The 19732-nt window shown below is 49.8% G+C and overlaps 1 protein-coding gene across 1 annotated transcript; it reads right to left on the bottom strand.

Annotated features, from left to right (window-relative positions):
* Window positions 1-3675: 3675 nt before the first annotated feature.
* On the bottom strand, window positions 3676-8818 carry LOC148650025 (keratin, type I cytoskeletal 19-like). The gene is made up of 8 exons (XM_088603385.1): window positions 8052-8818; window positions 7107-7189; window positions 6224-6380; window positions 5961-6122; window positions 5277-5402; window positions 4545-4783; window positions 4134-4240; window positions 3676-3823 (listed from the first exon to the last, which is right to left on the bottom strand). The coding sequence occupies exons 1-8, from the start codon at window positions 8643-8645 to the stop codon at window positions 3798-3800; spliced, it is 1494 nt and encodes a 497-aa protein (XP_088459511.1). The 5' UTR covers window positions 8646-8818; the 3' UTR covers window positions 3676-3797.
* Window positions 8819-19732: the final 10914 nt, after the last annotated feature.

The following is a 19732-nucleotide window of genomic DNA, read 5'->3' as shown; positions in this document are numbered from 1 at the left end:
CATTAATTTAAAAAGAACGAAACAATGTAGCAGGCTCTGTGGGAAGAGGAATTGTGAATTTATTGTGTTTTGAAATCTGCAAGGAATCGCCTCTTCATTGGAATTTGAGACCAGTGTATTTGCACTGCAGCTGTATGCATGCAGATCATCATTTTAATGTAATTTCCCATGTGTCCTGCAGCTACTGTTATTGTTATTGCTGTGAGCTACTCTTCCCTATAAGCTTGTGTATCCAGTTCGAGGATTTTCTTTTATGCTACTGTGGTATCACCGTCTCTGGGCTGTACTGGATCCCGATTCATAACTTGCATGAACATATTCTGCACATTACAGTTCAGAATCTTTTTCTTTAGGATTAGGAATTTGTTTTTCTCCCAGAATTGATCCTTCCGCACGGCAAGGTGTCTGTGCAGACAGGACAGTGTGAAGGAATGCACCTGGCATACGAAGATGAAACTCTGAGATGGTAAAATGACTCCATCAGTCCACTGTGCTACAATGGCCTAATTACACCGGATAGCCAGTGGCAAGCTCTGGGAGCCTGGGAGATCCAAGCGTCAGTCAATACATTGTGATTCTATGTGATCTGGTTACCGGGGACTGGTACTAACACACAAAGCACTGATTTACAGAGAACACACCAGAGTAGCCTCTGCAGAACAGTGCTAAACAGTGTCCTTACTTCACAAGTCACTCAGGACTTCAGATGCTCTCTCTTGCCAAACAGAAGCCTGATACAACTGGCTTGAATGCAACCAGTTGGACTTCAGACATGCTAGTCGATAGGCTGATGATGTTTCATCCATCCATTTTCTCATCACTTCATTCAGTACAGGGTTGCAGGGGAGCAGGATCCTATCCCAGCAAGCAACGGGCACAAGGCGGGATACACCCTGACAGAGACAGCAGTCCATCTCAGGGCGGACACACACACCAAGGCCCATTTTTCCAAAAGCCAATTAACCCGACAGCATGCCTTTGAGCTGTTCAAGAAAACCACGGCACCCAGAGGAAACCCATGCAAACATAGGGAGAACATACAAACTCCACACAGACAGCACTCCCAGGAATTGAATCCTGTGCTGTGAGGCAGCAATGTTAACGTTTGCATTATGATATTTTATTAATATTGTGTTCGTTTTATTAGAGATATATATAGAAATCATATGGAACAGAAATCTAGCTCTTGAGATCCTCGAATTCAATACCTTGCTTACATGATCAGAAATGATTACCGCTGATCAGAAAGCGGTCAGTGTTTCCAGTCTTTAGAAATAAGTGGTTTAGATGTGATTTGAGCAGTATGTCGTTGGGGTGTTGGGGTCATTTCTACAGAGAGGCTACAAAGTCTCTGTCTCTTGACTAGTCCCCAGCTTATACTGAGACATTTTTGTAGTTTCATCAGATTTTCCCAAACACCCCTACATCTCTATCCAAAGCAGGTCTGGTCGCATTCTGACTGACAGTAAAAATGAAAGTTCAGGAATGTGGGGGGCCAAGAGACCCCCCCATTTCCTCCAATCTGTACTGCACTGCTGGCTCTATACATTAGATCAAGAGCAGGAAGAATATGAGAAGATTTTCAGACAAAAAAATGAAGTTAAAAAATAGAAAAGAGACGAAGAACCTCTTCTTAAAAAAACCAACAACTTAAAAAAACAACATCACTAGGCTCTCGTGTTCATTTTTTAAAGGTGAATCATTTTGACTTAGAATACACCTGGTTATCACTTTCAGAATAGAGGTGTTTTGAGCGGGGAGGCTGTTCCCTGGACTGAGTCCAGCAGGAGATAAAGAACCTGCTGCCTGGGGAGGGGTGGGATAGTGGCTGTAGGAGACGTCTCTGCTGCAAGGAGGAAACTCCAGCCTGGTAAGATGCTATAGCATTTCAACAGATTTTCAGACTGCAATTTTTTACATATTTTTTAATTTTTTAAAATTACCGCTGGTGTTTTGTCATAGCCACAGAACCTAGCAAAGCTGTATTAAAACAGACAGAGCTTCATGAAAGAGACTGTAAGTTTGGGGCACCCCTGTCTACCCTCAGGGCCTGGAGCAGACCCCCGTCTACCCTGTAGCGCCTGTAGCAGACCCTTGTCTAAGATGGGCACAGGATCTTTCCTCAGGGGACTGGAGTATTGTGGGGAAAACTCAATCATTTCACAGTCTTTTGATAAGTGCTGCTCATTTGGCTAATGTGAGGCTGAGTGGGGGATTTGTAAGAGCAGAGAATAATCATTCTCATTAAAAGCTCAGCCAATCGAGCGTGCACACCTTTCTCTGAGAAGGCATAGCTTATCTCTGCTTACTTCAAGAGACAAGAGACAAATGTGGTGGAGAGGAAAGACATTTTGTTCCAAAAAAAACAGGACTAGAAATACACATTTATCCCAGGACCTGTCTTCAACTCCTACATATTCTGTCTCCACTTGAGCAGATTAAATTGAGTAGTGAGGTGAGAGTTCAGGTGGCAGACTAGCCCCAGTTCCCCTATCCTCAGGAATTAGGCTTTATATAGGCCTCTAGACCACTGATACATACCCACTCCAATAATCAGTTCTGAATCTCTCCCTTCACAACCGAAACCTCACATGAGATTAGATCCCAGCTGGATCTAGTTCGGTTGGTAGCTGTTTCGTGAAAGACACCCAGGGTATCATCTTCAACACCTGGCTGGGCAGCTTGTTCCAGACTCCCTTTGTGTAAAGAAGTGCCTCCTGCTTTTGTCATTGCACACAATGTACAGCTATTATTTACACATCCCCTTCAGGAACGGGCGTACAGCACGCAAAACCTTTTCAGGCCATGCAGTCACACACAGGGCTTCCATGACTTCAGGCTTTCGGGCGAGACTCTGAACAAGCGCAGAGTATCCAGCTTCAGGGCTGTAGCTTTAAATCCTCATTGAGGGCAGAGGAATGGGATCTGCTTTCTGACAGCATCTCTGAAACAGGATCCTGAGCCCCAGCGACAGGTTTCACACTGGAGAGGTGAGACACTGTGCAGACGGGCAGAGAGCATGTTTCTCAGAGCGTGGGTCAGCCCTGCCTGGGCACCTCCCCTCCCTGTGCACTCATACGTCTCTCCAGCCTGATCAGCATTTCTTTATATAGTACCTGGCATAACACAGGGCACCAAGTACTGAAGACCTGAAGTGATGGTTGTCTTTAATTCTAATGAACCTTCAGCTGAGCCATCTGCACCTGCTTCGGAGGTGGAAACGATCATCCTGGCATGGTTTAGCCACTGCTGCCCTCCAGGGGTTCATTGCCTGATGCCAATCCAGAGAGAGCTGACCATGGCGTGCGGCAGTGGGCAATGTTACTGGAATGATGGGTGATTGAGACTCTGAAGTCAGCACACCCAGTGCAAGGTCTCTGCATGGGCCAGCGCTGCACCGGTCAGGACCACACCTGCCCTGTTAGCTTTCTCGTGCATTTATTGTTTAGGGGAGGGTGGAGGGGTGTCCACGTGGTGACCCCTGGATCAAGGTTTTGACTTGGACCTTCTTTGTTTTCCCTAGCCAGGCCCCAGGGGTGACGGAACAACCAGTTCTGATCCAAAGGGGAAACGCCCTGCCTCTGTGCGCCTGCAGCTACTGGTCACTAAATCGCTCATGTGGAACCTGTCCTTGAGCCACCATGCAGGAGGAAAGAAAAACCACAGACCAAGCACTGCCATGAAACTGAGCCCAGGCTCTCTTTATTTTTTACTGCTCATCGGTAGAAGAAGCCGCTCTCCATCAGGCTGGCTCCACTAAGACCTCGGTGTCGCTACGGCGCACATCCGCGGACAGCTCAGGAATCGACCTGGGTGGTTTCCTCTGCAGGGGGAAGAGGGAGACAACATTAGGTCAGGTCCTCTGTTTAATGTGCCATCAGGACAACAGACTCGGTCACCATGCTGGGGCACAGGTGCAGAAATTCTGGGCCAGAGGGAAGAGCGCCACCTACTGGTCTACCAACACCACTAACAGCAACACGGGTCACTTAAATGCTTAAAAAATAAATTATTCAACAAACGAAGTCAGAGGTCAAGTGGGGCAGAGCTGGACACTGGGGAGCACTGTGTATCTGCCTTAATAGTGTTTTCGGGCCCATTCTTTTCCAGCTCTCGAGGCGAACGGCTCTTACCTTTCACCACCCTGGTGGTGGTGGTGGTGGTGGTACTGCTCGTAGAGTTTGAGCTGCTCGACCCGTTCGAACTGCTCAAAGTCGTGGTGCTCGATTTGCTGGTGACGCTAAAAGGAGCAAAAACAGGCTAGTTACTTAACTGGCTTCATCAACGGAAACTGTTTTCTGGTTTTAAATCCCGATTTCAGATGGATTCATTTTAAGTACGACACCTTCCAAACTGACACGTCCAAACTTGCACAGCCGCTGGCGCTGGTGTCCTGCTTCCAAAAAAAATCGACTACGCTTTTTTAACTCAACCTCAACAGAAAAATGAAACTACAGATCCAGTCTTTCCTCTTTTCCTGTGGGGGCCAGCAGGTCTGAGAGGACGCTCCGCCTCCCACCCCCTGCTGACCAATCAGGACGCACCTTGCCCCGCCTCCCGTGCCTGACTCCACCCCCTCCAGCAGCTGCTTGTAGGTGGCGATCTCCATCTCCAGCTTCATCTTCAGGTTGAGCAGGCTCTGGTACTCCTGGGACTGCAGGGTGATGCTTTCGCGGATCGATGACAGCTCCTCCTCGACGCCGCCCACCATCACCGCGTATTGCTGCAGCTCTGACTGGTACCGGGCGTTCGTCATCGACAGCCTCTCCTCCAGGGACATTTTCTGGGACAGATGGACAAAAGAAATGTCTTAGCAACTAATAGATGTGCAATTCCTCTTGTAGAATTTTACCTCTCTGCCTTTCTTTGGTTTAATAGGTATTGACAGGAATGTATTAGGAAGTACCACTGAAATATAATTATAGTGCAAAACTGAGCCCAGAAAAGGGACAGGCACAAACACATTGGTCTTTCTTTAAGAAAACCCTTGTTAAGTTAATTCAATTCAATGTATTTTTATATAGAGCCTTTCACAACAAGGTTGCCCCAAGGCATTTAAATAGGCAGTGTGTGTGTAAATAGTACATGACATTACTGAATTACAAATTGATGAAGAGCTGTCCAACCACATCAGCTGCATCTAGAAAGAAATGAAGCAGAAGAGATTGTGCAAGACCAGACGCTGACACACAGCGCTTTGCTTCAAGCGAGAGGTAGACTTCCTGGGGGCCCTGTCACCAAGGAGACACCAGCTGCATAGCTCCTGCGCCTCTTACCGAAACCCTGAGGGCCTCCAGCTCGGCACTCAGGCTTTGCGATGAGCGGCGCAGCTCGGTGAACTCAGTCTGGTCCGTCTTCACCATCTGCGTGCTCTGAGCATCCATCTCCTGCGTGATCCCCGCCTGCGTAGGGCGAGAGCAGGAAGTGTGAGGGTGTGGCCTGCACGGGCGTGCCCAATGAGGGTGTGGCCAGTGGGGGCGTAGTCTACATGGGTGTGCCCAATGAGGGTGTGGCCAGTGGGGGCGTGGTCTACATGGGTGTGCCCAGTGAGGGTGTGGTCAGTGGGGGCGTGGCCAATGAGGGTGACCCTGACAAGGGTCCGGAACCAGTGTCCACATGGGCACGGAGAATGGGGACCTGGAGCCTGTCGCCTGGTGGGAAACTCAGGCGCCTCTGGTCCACCAGCTTGCATTCTTCAAAACACAGCTCCGTTGTTTTAAGCGTAAAGTAAAACTTTAACATTCAAACCAGAGCAGGAGCATTTACAGTATATAGTTTCAGTCTATGGAGTTTTTCTGGACTTTTTGGGGCCGGATGTTGGGACCAGCGATGGCTGCGTGCTTGCTGGTGATCGGGGGAGGCAATGTGGCCACACAGGGGAAGTGTGGGGGGGTTAAAGACCAGCCCACCCGTTGGAAGACTGTTGGTGGGAGGTGTGGGGGGGTTAAAGACCGGCCCACCTGTTTCAGGAACCACCTCTCGGCGTCGTCCTGGTTGCGGCGCACCACGGCCTCGTACTCGGAGCGGATGTCCTCCAGGACGCGGCTGAGGTCGACCCCGGTGATGGCCTGCAGGTCCACGTGCACGGTGCCGGACATCTCGTCCCGCAGGTTCGCCAGCTCCTGTCGCCACAGGTTACACGGGGGTCAGCGCCCCAACTCTGTCACCCCACCCCCGACTCTGCCGAACCCCCCTCTCCCTGCTCCCCATGGTCTCGCCTCACCTCCCCGTGGTTCTTGCGCAGGAAGTCCATCTCCTCCTTCAGCGCCTCCACGTCCTGCAGCAGGGTGCTCTGCGTGATCTCGTACTCCTTCTTCAGGCCCTTCAGCCCATTGATGTCGGTCTCCACCGCCTGCCGGAGGCTGTACTCGGTCTCGTACCTGGGCAGGCAGGGACAGGCATGGCTGTGTCCTCTAGAGCAGTGGTGGTCCACCAGCGCGCGCCAGGTGGTCCGCGGACTGACAAAGTCATCTTTCTTTAAGCAAGTCTTAGCCACTCCATTCCTCACGTTAACTTTTTAAGCAATAAAAAAACATTTGCAAACTTTGCAATTTTGTTCGTAAAAATATTAGTACTGTCATGAAATTGAATTCGATATCAGTTATTTTCAGTACATTAATAGGTGATGAATTTTACAGGGTAAGAAGCGGACGTAGGCATAGGTGGTCCTCCGCATCTGTGACTTGGTTTAAGTGGTCTGCGGACCTTTGAGACCCCCCTACGGTGGATGACGGGCGGCAACTGACATTACATGCTGCACGCTCAGAGACTGGGGGGGCATCACGCTCGTTCACGGAGGAAGACCCACTGGAGGGTGAACATCAGGCCCCACGGGATCACCCCTGACATGCAGGAGTCCGGGCTCTGCAGTAGCTTGAGTGTGTTTTGGTCGTGTCTTGCGAGACCTACAGCTGCATGCAGTTGTGTGCCGAGTGTCCCTGCAGATCTGCTAGTGGCAAACTGACCGAGAGAAGCCAGTGACATGACCGGGCAGCTTGTCCCCCACCCCCACAACTCTTCGCGTAAAGAAGCGGCGTTGGTGATCTTTTTGCAGAGTCAGTTCTGCAGGGTAACCTCTTCTTTCTCCCTTTTTTTTTCCTACTCACTTGCTCCGGAAGTCATCAGCGGCCAGCTTGGAGTTGTCAATCTCCAGGGCCAGGTGGGAGTTCTCCTGGATAAGAGCCAGGATCTGTACAGGGAGGAGGAGGAGCGAACAATGAGACAAGTCTAGGAAGGACAGGGCACAGGCTGTAGGACGACTGTAACACAGTAACACAGGCAGACGGTAACACAGGCATGCTGTCGTCTGTGTACGGTACCTCTGTGTCTAGGTGCAGAATGATTCAAACCGCTTGCATACTGAGCAAGAAAAGAAGCTGGATATCAGTCATCGATTCATCAAAGTGACGCCACAGAACTATCTAAACCAGCACTGTTGCGCGCAGTATTTCTAAATGCGTGCCTGCACAGCCACACGTTTCTTTTAAAAACTTGTAAAGGCGTTTTAAAGAGAAGGTCGGGTTGGGGCAGCATGCCAGGACTATGCAGATAGCGCCTTCCAGACGCATCAGTCAGGATTACAATGAACTAGCGCTGGGTATTACCCACACAAAGCGAATTACAGCTGGCAGGCAGCCTTGTTTAAATACGGCTAATCCCTGCGACCACAGAAACACGAGCGTGCTCCTTTTCGGGTATAACGGTTTGACTGACTCGTGGTTCGGGAAAACGCGGGTCGCGCCTGCCTTGGGTCAATCCGAGCACGATGAAGCCCTGTTCTCGGAATGAGCGTGGATCCATTCCGCGATGATACACATTTTTTCAACAAAACGCTGTGTGCGGGAATTCGGCTCTCCTCGCACACGGGCAGTCTGTATTGCCCGGCCCGCGCGCTCACAAGTGAACGCCGCCATGTGTGTGTGAAGGCAGCTCAAGCAGCTTAGCTCTTGCAACAGGTTTCTGCGGGACCACCCGAGCCAGAGGGGCGGAAATGCGCTGCGCAGAGATCTGTCTTTTGGGAAAGGGAAGGACTGCGAGGAAGACTGCGGTACCTGCTCTCTCAGCGGCTTCAGCTGGGCGTCGTAGGCGGACAGGTCGTGGGTCTGCACCTTGGACACCGTGAAGTTGCGCAGCTTCTCCTCCAGCTCCTTGTTGGTGGCCTCCAGGGTCCTCACCTTCTCCAGGTAGGCGGCCAGGCGGTCGTTCAGCCCATGCATCAGCTGCTTCTCGTTCCCCATGAATATGATGCTGCCTTCCCCGCCGGCTTCCCCGCCAGCGCCAGCACCAGCCCCAGCACCAGCCCCGAACCCGTACCCGAACCTACCACCCGCGCCCGCCCCAGCGCCAGCGCCCCCACCCAGGCCGCCTCCCGCCCCGTACCCGTACCCGGCGCTACCGCCAGCCCCGAAGGCAAACCCCGAGCCGGTGCCAGCCCCCGAACCGCTCCCGAACCCCAGGCCCAGGCCGCCCGCCCCCGCGGCGCCCCCGAAGCTGGTGCTGCTCATCTGAGCCACGGACCTGCCCAGCCGCACCGAGCCCGAGCCCGAACCCGAGCCCGCAGCCACGGACCGGCGGAACCCGCTTCCGCCGAACCCGGAGAAAGAGGAGCTGGAAAACCGCTGCTGCTGGCGCTGGACGTGAACCATGTCTCCTGTCGTAAAGGCTAGAGATGTCGACGAACGGAATCTGAAGATGAAACGGGGAGGTTTCTGGAGCGAAGCGAAAGGCGATGCTTGTTTCCAACAGCTCTCAGAAGTCGAGACTGCTACAGGCTGAGCGTGTGGCGACTCTCCTGGCGCTGGTGACCTCCTCGCCCGCCTGGTGGCAGGATATATACTCCGCTGGCCTCGCCCCGGCGCGACCCGATTGGCCGGGGAGCCGCGCCAGACAGGCCCCGGAGGGGAGTACCGCTCGGGCCGGGGCGGGCACGACGGCAGCTGGGCTGTCCCTCCCGCTCCCGCTCCGCTCTGAGACCCAGGACTCCTCCACACCCCCCCGCCCAACAGAACAGGGTCACATCTGAAACAAGCGCGGACGCTCGGCGCTCGGCTGCTGTGAAATTTCAGTTTTCTGTCTTCGAAGTCCAGGAATATATATATATACTGTAGCAATAACATTTGCACTTACGACTGCCTTTATTTTTCACTGTCAATAATAATAATAAAATGGATTGTCTGAGCATTATTATTATTATTACTATTATCATCATAATAATAATAGTCTGAGCTATAATATAGCTATTATTGCTATATTGCTATTATTATAGCAATATAATACATTGTATTATTATAACATATTATATTATTATAGCTATAATTGCAACAACAACAATAATAATAATTATATACGTGCTCATGTCAGCCCACAGACAGGTTCGTGTTTCCGAAGACCCGCAGGAGCCCCGGTCCCCTCTGAGCACACCGTCACCACATCTCTCCCCGAAAGAGCGTTTCCGCCGGAGCTACCCTAGAGCTCTTTCTGTAGGAGCTCTGACTTACGGGACAAGAGAGAGGAACACGAAATACAGGTGCTGAAGGCTTAAGAAATACGGCGCCCGAGCTGCAGAACGGGCGGATAAACATCGAAAAACCGCGTTTCCCGCATTCTCTGCTGAACCTGCACGGCTTGTAGATATTTTATCATTCTCAATATAATACAACCCGTATTATCAGTATTCTAGCGGTTGCTGTTGCTTTGATGAAGCGCTGTTCTATGTCCCTCCGCTCCAGATGCGCACTAAAGTTCGCCAGCGCTCCGGCTGTCTTTAAATTAACCTCCAAGATTTTCAATATGTAACTTTCTCAGAGTAGGCAGCGTGTCTTTGTGTGGTCGAGGGTGGTTTACGGGCTGGGAAAACGTTCGGGACCGTAAATGACCAGCTCAGGACGTCTGGTCGGAGCGCAGTAACGAATCTTTTTCTCCTACGGACGGTCACCCTTCACGCCGTGAGGCTGTGCGGGTGGACACGGGGCGATCATCGCGCTCCTGCGCACTCCGCGCTCAAAGCAAACAGGGCTTGGTCTAGAAACAGGCAACTAGTATTTACTGCAACACAGGGCAGAATTGCGCTCCAATTTTCCTTTTAAGAAAAGGTTTGCAGTCCAATAAAGTAGTGAAGGTACAGCACTCCCATAAGGAGCGCGCTCTCCTGTGTTGGATGTTCTTTTGTTATTTTACTTGATTGCATAGTCCCCGCCCAGCAGAGTTTGAACCCTTTGGTGTAAAATGTAGCTACTGTAGCTCATCTGGGGGTTTGCGGGCTCTCTATGTGAGAGGTAATATCCTGGCCAGTATCGGCGTACCTGACGGTATGTGCGTGTTCCCCTTCTCCTGCAGCTCTGCGCGCGATCTTTACTAACGGTGAACGGAGAGTATGTGTCTGGATCGGGTCTGCAGGGAAACAGGGTCCGACTCATTCTTTCAGCAGCCGGGAAGGATTTTAAGTTAACCTGCCATGCTCTCTGTCCCAGCTTTCCCCCCGGCTGAGCTTGATTATAAACTGCTGTCAATGTGCCTAGTTATCCGCAGTTTGTATGGACCTGTTTTACTCTCGAATTACCATGAGCTCGTTGGATTTCTGCTTTTTCCGCGGTTTCGCTAGGCTTTACTGCACTGGGCTTTACTACACTGGACTGTGCTTCTATCCTGATCTCACTGGGCTTTACTTGACTGGACTGTGCTTTTAGCCTCATCGCACTGGGCTTTACTGCACTGGACTGTGCTTCTACCCTGATCTCACTGGGCTTTACTGTGCTTTTAGCCTGATCTCATGGGGCTTTACTGCACTGGACCATACTTTTACCCCGATGTTACTAAGCTATTACTGCACTGCACTATGCGTTTACCGTGATTTCACTCAGCTTTACTGCACTGCACTTTTACCCTGATCTCACTGGGCTATACTGCACTGCGCTGCACTTTTACCCTGATCTCACTGGGCTATACTGCACTGGACTGTTCGTCAGCCAGGGGGTTGTGTTTGTCACACCAAGCCTAACAAACGTGTAGAGGTTGTGTCACGCCCTCTGCAGCCAGGGGGCGCTCCTTCTCTGTCCTGTCCCTAGTTTCCGGTCTGCAGTCCTTCCTGTCCCTCTCTTTCCCTTGGGCTATATATTTCCGGGTCTTGCACTCTGTCCTCGCTCAGCATTGACGTTCGGATGTCCTGAGACCCGCCTAGCACCAGGGCGCCCCACGTCCGCTCCCTGAGGGCATAGGTTTCTATACGGCATTCCTGAACTCTTTGCACTATGAGCCCGGGCCTTTTTCCCGTCTCGCCGCTACGCATATGGGTCTTTTTCTGCTCTCCTGCTCCCCACGGTTAGTCCCTTTGGACGTCCGTGACAGGTTGGTTTAATATATGTGCAGAAGGGGGAGGGTGTTAGTAGTGGTTTCAAGAGTTCAGACATCTGCCCCAGAGGACCCCCTCCCTCCCTCCCTCAGAATCTGCTGCACCCCTGCGTGTGATTTCAGGGCACAGCAAGCAAGACGTCTGACAGATAATGTCTCCTGTTCAGTTTATCGCTCTGTGAGGTGTCTTGTAAGTCTGCTATGATTACAACTGAACGATCCCAGCCATCCTTTTAGAAGCTGATACCCTGGGGTCCATCAGGAACCTGGGACAAGGGATGCTGGGAATTACTTCCCACCCAATCATCTTAGATAGCCGAATGACCTCCTCTGGTTTGAGCTCTTTCATTTGCTCAGGAAGAACTGGATTTCAGTTTCAGTTCCTCAGTCATGTTGTGAACTGATCTCTCTTGTCACGTGAGTTAATGAGCAATGTGGATTTGCATATTCGGTTGAAGTTAATGAGAAGCAAGCGTTCCGCTGTTATGAAATAATCCTAATCCTAATCTCTTACATCAGACAACATTTATAATAAAAATAAATAAATCACTCGCCTGACAGCAAGGCCTTAATTAATGCAAATCTGTCAAGGAAGCTACCGAGAATTAAAAGAAAACTAAAAAATGAGGACTTGTATCTCAACCAACAAAACACTTGGATGCGACAAGGAGGAAAGCAGATTTTGTGTTTAACCTCTCGGACACCATATGGAGATATCTGTGCTAACGCTCTGCGTTAAATGCCTGCTCAGTGTCAGCATGCACTGCCGATAGAGACTTCCTGCATAGCTGAGCCTGCAGGAAGTGGTCATTCCTGCAGGAGAAGCACAAATGCTGCACCCACCAGCTTGTCTAGGAACCACATCTGTCCGACTGCAGGTGCCAAAAGGTGTCTTTTAACACTTTTCTGATGCAGAAGTGATTATCTCGGTCTGCCATGATCAAAAGGCTGTCCCGAGCCCTTCCAGTGAGTCTCCTATTTATGCTGAGCATCAATAGAAACGTATTATTAAATTTTTGCAGAAAAATTATGTTTACGGATTTTAGATATTGATTAAATGTTTTTTTGGCAGTTTGATGAATTAATCATTCCTGACTGAGCGTGATACACTGGAGAGACGTCTTCTCATGAACACTAAATCACCTCTTTAGTGAGAGCTTTTTGGGCACAGGCAGTGTGCTGAGCTAACCTTCTGGATGTCATTCAATAAAAACAGAATGGCACCAAAATGCCCCACTTTCAACAGAGCACGGCCTTCACACCATCGGTACTGCTGCAGGCTGTAATAAACGAGCACGCTGTCTCTCACTCTAGGGCACGTCAGCCTGGCAAGACATAACAGCCGAACGCTGTCCGTCAATGACAGCACACCAGTCACTGCTGCTCATCAAGGTCATCGAGGAGGTCCAAGGTCTGGCCAGGAGTGTCTACAGACCTCCAGTTGCAGTAATTGATGGCAATCAGACAGCACACCACCTTGATCAAGTCCTGGGACCTCACGTCCTGTGAGCTCTTCCTGACATGACCTCACTTCCTGTGGGCTCATCCTGAAGTGTCAACACCCCAGCAGGACGACATGCTCCTCCTCGTGTGGCGGATGAGATGTGAATGTGAGAGTTCTGCCGTGGACGCTCTCCTCACCACAACTGAAAACTACCAAACAGTTGTGGGATGAGCTGGGATGATTTGTGCCATCTAGGGATGAGAGACCAGTGAACAGGCCCGTGCTTGTCCAGGCTGTACAAGAGGACTGGGACAGAATTGCACATCCTGTTGCAAATGCTGTACTACTCCCCTTGCCTGTCTGTGATTTTCACCCTCTCCAAGGCATGAGCAGCATGTGGAATTTTGCAAAAATGCTGCAAAAAAGATTCTGTTTCCTAATAATACCTTTGTGAATTTGCTGCAGTTGTAGGTGATAAGTTTCTATGAATGCTCAGAACCCTTGATGTTTCTCCCTGTCAGGATGTCCATCTTTCCTTAAGAAGACATGTCTTCTCTTGCCCATAGTTTTTCTTTGTCATGCAGGTTTGCTCAGGGATATGACATGATTTCTGTGTGAAAGGCCACATTTACCACTTACACACTGCACTCCAGGGGGAAAGAGACTCAGGTTTTTCTCCTTCTGGGTATTAACCTGTTATCCTGTTTTTTTCTTCCACAGCTCGGCGTTCACTGTCTGTCTGTCTCATCTGATGTATGGTAAAGGGAAGCTGGATTTTGTTGTGTGCATGTGCATGCATGTTTGTTTGAGCTTTTGTGTGCACGTGTGCATGCTTGTGTTTGCTTGTGTTTGTTCATGTGTGTGTGTGCTTGTGTTTGTTCGTGTGTGTGTTTGTTCATGTGTGTGCGTGCTTGTGTTTGTTCATGTGTGTGCATGCTTGTGTTTGTGTATGTGCATGCTTGTGTTTGTTCATGTGTGTGCATGCTTGTGTTTGTTCATGTGTGTGCATGCTTGTGTTTATTTGAGTGTGCATGCAAGCACTGCAGATCAGCTAGCTGTTCATTTTGCAGAAAATCCAAATCGTCTGGTCACATGACTAAAACTGCTTTTAAATTCTTTATTTGAATATTACACACAGTAAATTAATGAGAATTATACTGTATATAGAGAGAAATATGAGCTTCAAGAAACACATTTTACCTCTGCCTTCCCAACTAATGCACTATACTGACCGCTTTATTCCTGTCCGTCAGGACTGGGTCCTGTTCATAGGTTAGATTTCTTCGAAACAATCTTGCAAAATTAATCTCTTTTGGATCATCAGCGTGACAAGGACCTGGGGAACACAAGTGGAAATTCAGAGAGCGTGCATTAAGGTTAAAAGCAGAAGGCACTTCTTTACCCTGAGAGTGGTGGATGCCTGGAACAGCATACCTAGACACACTGTAGAGGGTGGGGAAGATTGAGAAGAATGGAGCTCCTCCATTTGTGCTGAGCCTGAGCTCTACAGGATCATGAGCTCGCCGGTCTGAATCTGATGTACCTAAAACCTCACGCGCCCCCGATCAGTCTCTTTTCTGACAGAGTGCAGCCCAGCTCAAAGTCCCTGCTAGCTGAGTGTTCACTATTGCAGCCTCAGAACCATTTATAAGCAATAAATATGTTTTATATTTTGTTTTTGTTTTATAGGATTCTCTTAGTCCTAAAAAACTAATTGGCTATAACTATGTGTTTTGCTTACCTGTGCATAGATTTTCTGGGGTATTCTCATATCAGGACTGCACAGTTCTCTTGATCTTTCTGTGCTTTGGCACTGGCAGGGAGAGGTGAGGATTTCTGTGGCAAGTAATGCACACAGTGAAGATCGAGTGATTGATGCTCAAGGTGTAGGATCGGAGCTGGACTGGGAAGCAGCCTCCTCAAGAACACCCCTGCTCTGGTCTCCACTTTGCGGACTTTGGCGATCAAACCCGCTGTCAAAACATGTGCTGCTCAGCTCTCACCTCTCTTTCGACCAGTTTTGTGGGGGTTTGGAATACGAATATGAGCTCGCTACCACATCCCAGAAGTGGCAGGTTTTTTGTGTCATTTGTTAATAAGAAAATTCTGGTGTGTTTTTGTATTTCTGGCATCGTTTGAAGTCATTGCAAGAGAAGCTGCAGTCAAGAAATTCGTTTTTACCTCTGGGTAACAGTTTGAGACCAGAAAAGTGAGTCACACCATATTTTCTATTCAAAGCACAATGGTTTGGGTGAAAATCTCCTGGGGCTGCTCACATTCCGTGCTCTCGCAGTTCTCTGTCACAGGGGAGCTGCAAACCCTAATCTCTGGTTTTTATCAGGGAAGAGAAAGCTCGTGCGTCGCACGCTCAAAGAGGCGTCGTTTCAAGAATGAAAAGAAACAAAGGCTCTTTTGTGTTTTCAAAGTGCCAATTAGCTCGTGAAAAATAGCTCTCTGCTGTGTCCGAAAGCAGGGCGAAAATGACGTTGCGGCTTTTAGCCAAACAAGAATTTCAAGGTACAGAAAACAAGTGTCCTTTTTTGCAAGGTATATTGTGTCTTCTCCCTAGAAACAGAAGACTCAGGAGAGCAGGGGTTACTGGAGAAGGGGTACAGTTAGAGGTACCGATAGGAGAGAGGTTGGCATCAGGGTCATGGTTAGGGGACAAGGTAAGGTCCAATCTCACTGGAGCTGAGTTTTGGGGTTGTGGTTAGAATTAGGGCTGGTGTAGGGATCAGTATTAGGGTTAGTGCAAGGACTAGGATTAGGGTGGGTGGCTGGGCTTGTGAACATGGCGTTCCCAGGATCCACAGGCGATCCCTGCATGCTTCCGGGTGTGTGGAATGGGACTGGCTGTCCCTGACAGAGAAGAGGAGATCTGCATCAGGGTGCCAGCGGGTTCTCGCTGACAGATCCACTATATCCTACAGCTGCAAGATCTAGGCACATCACTGTAAGTTGAAGATGACTAAACTGTGACAGAATGCACTTTTACGTACAGCAATGCAGAGAGGCCGGGTTATTTTTATCATTATTCTTTTGCAGAAGTTTTATTTTGCACTGCTATTATTTTTTTGTGTATTTTGTGTACCCTGTGAGAGCTGTGGTGTGCCCTCTCCAATGCCCGAGCTGTGCTGTTGGCACTGCCAGGCTGGTGGCGTTACAGAAGACAGTTCCCCTGACGCGTGTGGATTTCTGAACACACGCTGCATTGCCTTTGTCCCTCCTTCTCAGCCCTGAAGGCCGGCAGACCAGTATAAATGAGTAATTCTGTGCATTTTACAAACAGAGATTGCAGCTGCCTCTCTCTGGTAGTAGGACTGGGGAGCTGGGGTGTGAGGATGTCGATGGTTTCATTGTGCTGACAGTCCACAGCACAGCTGATGCAACAAACCTGCTCATCTCTGTCAGCCTTTGATCAAGACTGTGATGTTCGTAAGAAACACCCCCAACAAAGTGGTTACTTGGTCCAAGGGAAGCACAGCCCTGTAACACACCCACACCGAGCAATTCCCAAATCGGGGTCATCAGAGACACCTCTTTGGGTGCACCCCAGAAAGCCTGTGAAGATTCAAATTTGCCTGAAATTTGTGTCTGTCGGTTCTGCAAACTTGACATTCCCACAGATAGTTTTTTTTATTTGCAGCCCTTTGATGCAAATACCCGGTCTTTCATGAATCCTTTGAACATTTGAATGTGAGTTCTCTAGGTGTTCCAGAGCTGGGGATCCTGGAGGGTGCAATTACCCAGGAACAACTACAGAACCCGGATTTAATCTTTCCCTCCCCTCTTTCGGGCTGCAGACTGTCCCCTGTTTCTGCTGGAAGAGGCGATTGATAGTCGAAGTAGAAGAAAGGACACAAGTGAACCCTCTGGCCAGGGTACTTTCATGATGAAGATTTCCTCCTGAGCAGGGCAGGGCAGGTCTCACTGTACTGTACAGCAAAGTCACCTGAAATGATCTGATTTCACAGAGGAAGGTTAAGTTCTGTGCCCTGTCCATGAGAAATTCTTCATCATGGTAATAGTTGTAGAATCTTGCAGCCTGTGTGCAGTATACTGTACTCTGTTCGTTTGTGCTCTTTATTTCTATTCTGTCTGCAAGAGGTGCAGTTGCAAGTCACTGCAGAAACAGTAAGTGCATTCCACCTGATTGCCATGATATAAACAATTTTGAGGCAGATGGCAATAAGAAATAATACAGTGACAATCTTTGCTATCAGAAAGACAACTGTTCCAGCTGATACAGGACTGTCACACCAGGAGGACAGCCGGTCCAGTGGTTAAGATACAGGACTGTCACACCAGGAGGACAGCCGGTCCAGTGGTTAAGATACAGGGCTGTTATATCAGCCTACCTGTAATGTGTCCATCTGTTGAGATGTTAGACTGAGGCCCTAGTGTCTGTAAATTGTTTTCAATGAAAAGTACAGATGGACATTTATAAGCTGTTCATTATTAATGTCAGTTGCAGCTAAAATTCAAATCAAGAATTGTGTCAGCATTAAAAGTTCTCGACGTGGAAGAAAACATTTGGCCTGGCACTGCGTCTGCTTTTGGTCTAGTTTCTGCTAAAACGCAGGATTAACCCACTGAAGGAGATGAGCTCCCAGCCTGGCACCTTCCAGCTTCTCCCGAGCCCATATCACCACCAGGGCTGTGTCAACCGGCTGGCCAGTTCCCAGTGCTTGCAGTGCCCGGCGTTCCTCGGAAGGAAGGAAGATTCTTGACAATGCGGAAAGAGGAAGGGCCCAAAACGACCTGCACTGCCAGGGGGAGGGCGGCACTGCCTGGGGCCCCTGGATGCCAGCTGGGGCGATGACTCATGGCCTGTGAGATCAGGTAGATTTCAGGGGAACTGTTGACTTCAAGGTGTGGAAAAACAGCAAGCGAGGCGGCCCAGCCAAGGCCGAGATGACAATGACATCTCCTTCTCCCGTGACCAGCTCTTTCCCAGAGCCCTGGCAGAGAGCACCTCTCCGCCTGGGTGTTTACTGACACAACACCGCGTTGCCATAGGGAAACACAAGTAGCTCTGTCTGCACAGCCAGAGGGGAACATTCAAGGAAAAACGTTGTGTTTACCGAGCAGACAAAAGGGGAGCTGGAGGCTATAGGCATGTTTCCAAACTGCGCGGTTTCTGTTGTCTATCTCTCTGTCCATCTCTCTAACTTTCTGCCTGTCTCTCTGTGTCAGTCTCTCTGTGTGCCTCTCTGTCTGCCTGCCTCTCTCTGTGTGTCAGTTTCTGTCTGCCTGTCTCTCTCTGTGTGTGTCTGTCTTTCTGTCTGCCTCTCTCTCTGTATATCAGTCTCTCTGTCTGCCTGTCTCACTGTGTGTGTGTCTGTCTTTCTGTCAGCCTGTCTCTCTTTTTGTGTCTGTCTCTGTCTGTCTATCTCTTTCTGTGGGTCAGTCTCTGTCTGCCTGTCATTCTCTGTGTGTCTGAGTTTCTGTCAGAGTGTGTCTGTGTTTATTATGTGTCTCTGTGTCTGCCTCTATGTCTTTGTGTCTCTACGTCTTTGTCTACCTTTCTGTCTCCCTCCTTGTCTCTGTGTCTGTCTCTCTGTGCCTACCTGTCTGTCTGTGTCTGCCTGTCTCTCTCTCTCTCTGCTGGAGTGTCTGTGCACATGGCCTGTTTCCAATGTCTCTGACTCACGATTGGCGTTACAAAACACAGGTCTCCAAACTGATCGCCCGGAACCAATATGCTGGTGATCAGCATGAAGTGAGGTGCTTCCACACGGAGAGTGCAGGAACACGCCGGGGGGGTTGGTGGCACCGGTGCTTTTCTGGGGGAGATCAGTTAGCTAGAATTACAGTCCACGATTGACATAAGATGCTGGCAGACGTCTCTATTGCCCTGTACCCATCCTGGTCTGGCCTCGCCCCCTGTACTTCTGGGGCAGCCTTCTGATTTTCCTCTCCCAGGCTGTCTGTCTGGCTGTGCTTCTCCCCTCCTGCTCCAGACACACAGCTCCCCCTCACCGAAGGCATAACACTGCCATCTGGTGGACACTTCTCGTATGCCAGGAGGAGGGAGTGAGAACAGCGATGTACTCTGAGAGTACTCTGTCACTTCTAAATCATACCTCTGAGGCTGCATGGCAGGGGTCCCCTACTTACAGCTCCTACTAAGGGCAACCACCGACCTTAATGGTGCATTTCAATATTCTTAAACTGGTTTCTTTTATGTTGATCGGATTTGAAAATCCGTCCAGTGGAGAACTGGGAATTATGCTCTCAACCCGAATGATGCATGAATATGCGTTTTCCCATAAGATGATCACAGTTCTGGTGCTAAGAAAAGGTGAAACAGAGAATACAGCCATGAATGTGTCCTGCATATACAGTATACACCTGCATGCACACTGCCAAGCTAGATGACCCCAGATTAGCACTGCACAGGCTGTGATCAGATATCTGACTGATAGGGGCAGAGATAATTTCACACCCTTGGACCGCATTATCTGCTGTGACGTCAATTGGCGAAACTCTCAGGCTGATTCACCTCTGCTCCGATTGGCAGATGTTCAGGTGGCCAGATTTCTTTCAAACAGCAGGTTGGGTTTCATGAAAGACGTTCCGCTCCGAATGGCCTCCTCTGCTGTGTTGCTCGTTCGCCTGCCGTAGAAACATGGGCCCAGGAGGAGAGAGCCTCCTCTGAGCGGAATCGTGTGTCTTCAGAAAAACCCATCAGGGGCTCTTTGACCACCCAGTCAGACAGACAGCGTCGCCAGGGCCCCCCCCGGTGCAGAGCCTGTTCCTCGCTTTCTGGGCACCCCAAAAGCCCTCACATGGGGAGTGGGGCCCAGTCCTGAGAGAGAGAGCTCAGATACCCCTGCCTCTGCTGTCAGGGAAGATAGGAGCGCGATCTCTGAGCGGGGCCGAGCAGGAAGAGGTTAAGGGGGCTGGTGTCTTATCTGCAGTGCGTGCCCAGCGCGGGGC

The sequence above is a fragment of the Lepisosteus platostomus genome, chromosome 13, assembly GCF_059453375.1.
Source record: "Lepisosteus platostomus isolate fLepPlt1 chromosome 13, fLepPlt1.hap1, whole genome shotgun sequence".
In the NCBI taxonomy this organism is placed as follows: domain Eukaryota; kingdom Metazoa; phylum Chordata; class Actinopteri; order Semionotiformes; family Lepisosteidae; genus Lepisosteus; species Lepisosteus platostomus.
This window is presented reverse-complemented; position numbering and strand designations above follow the sequence as displayed.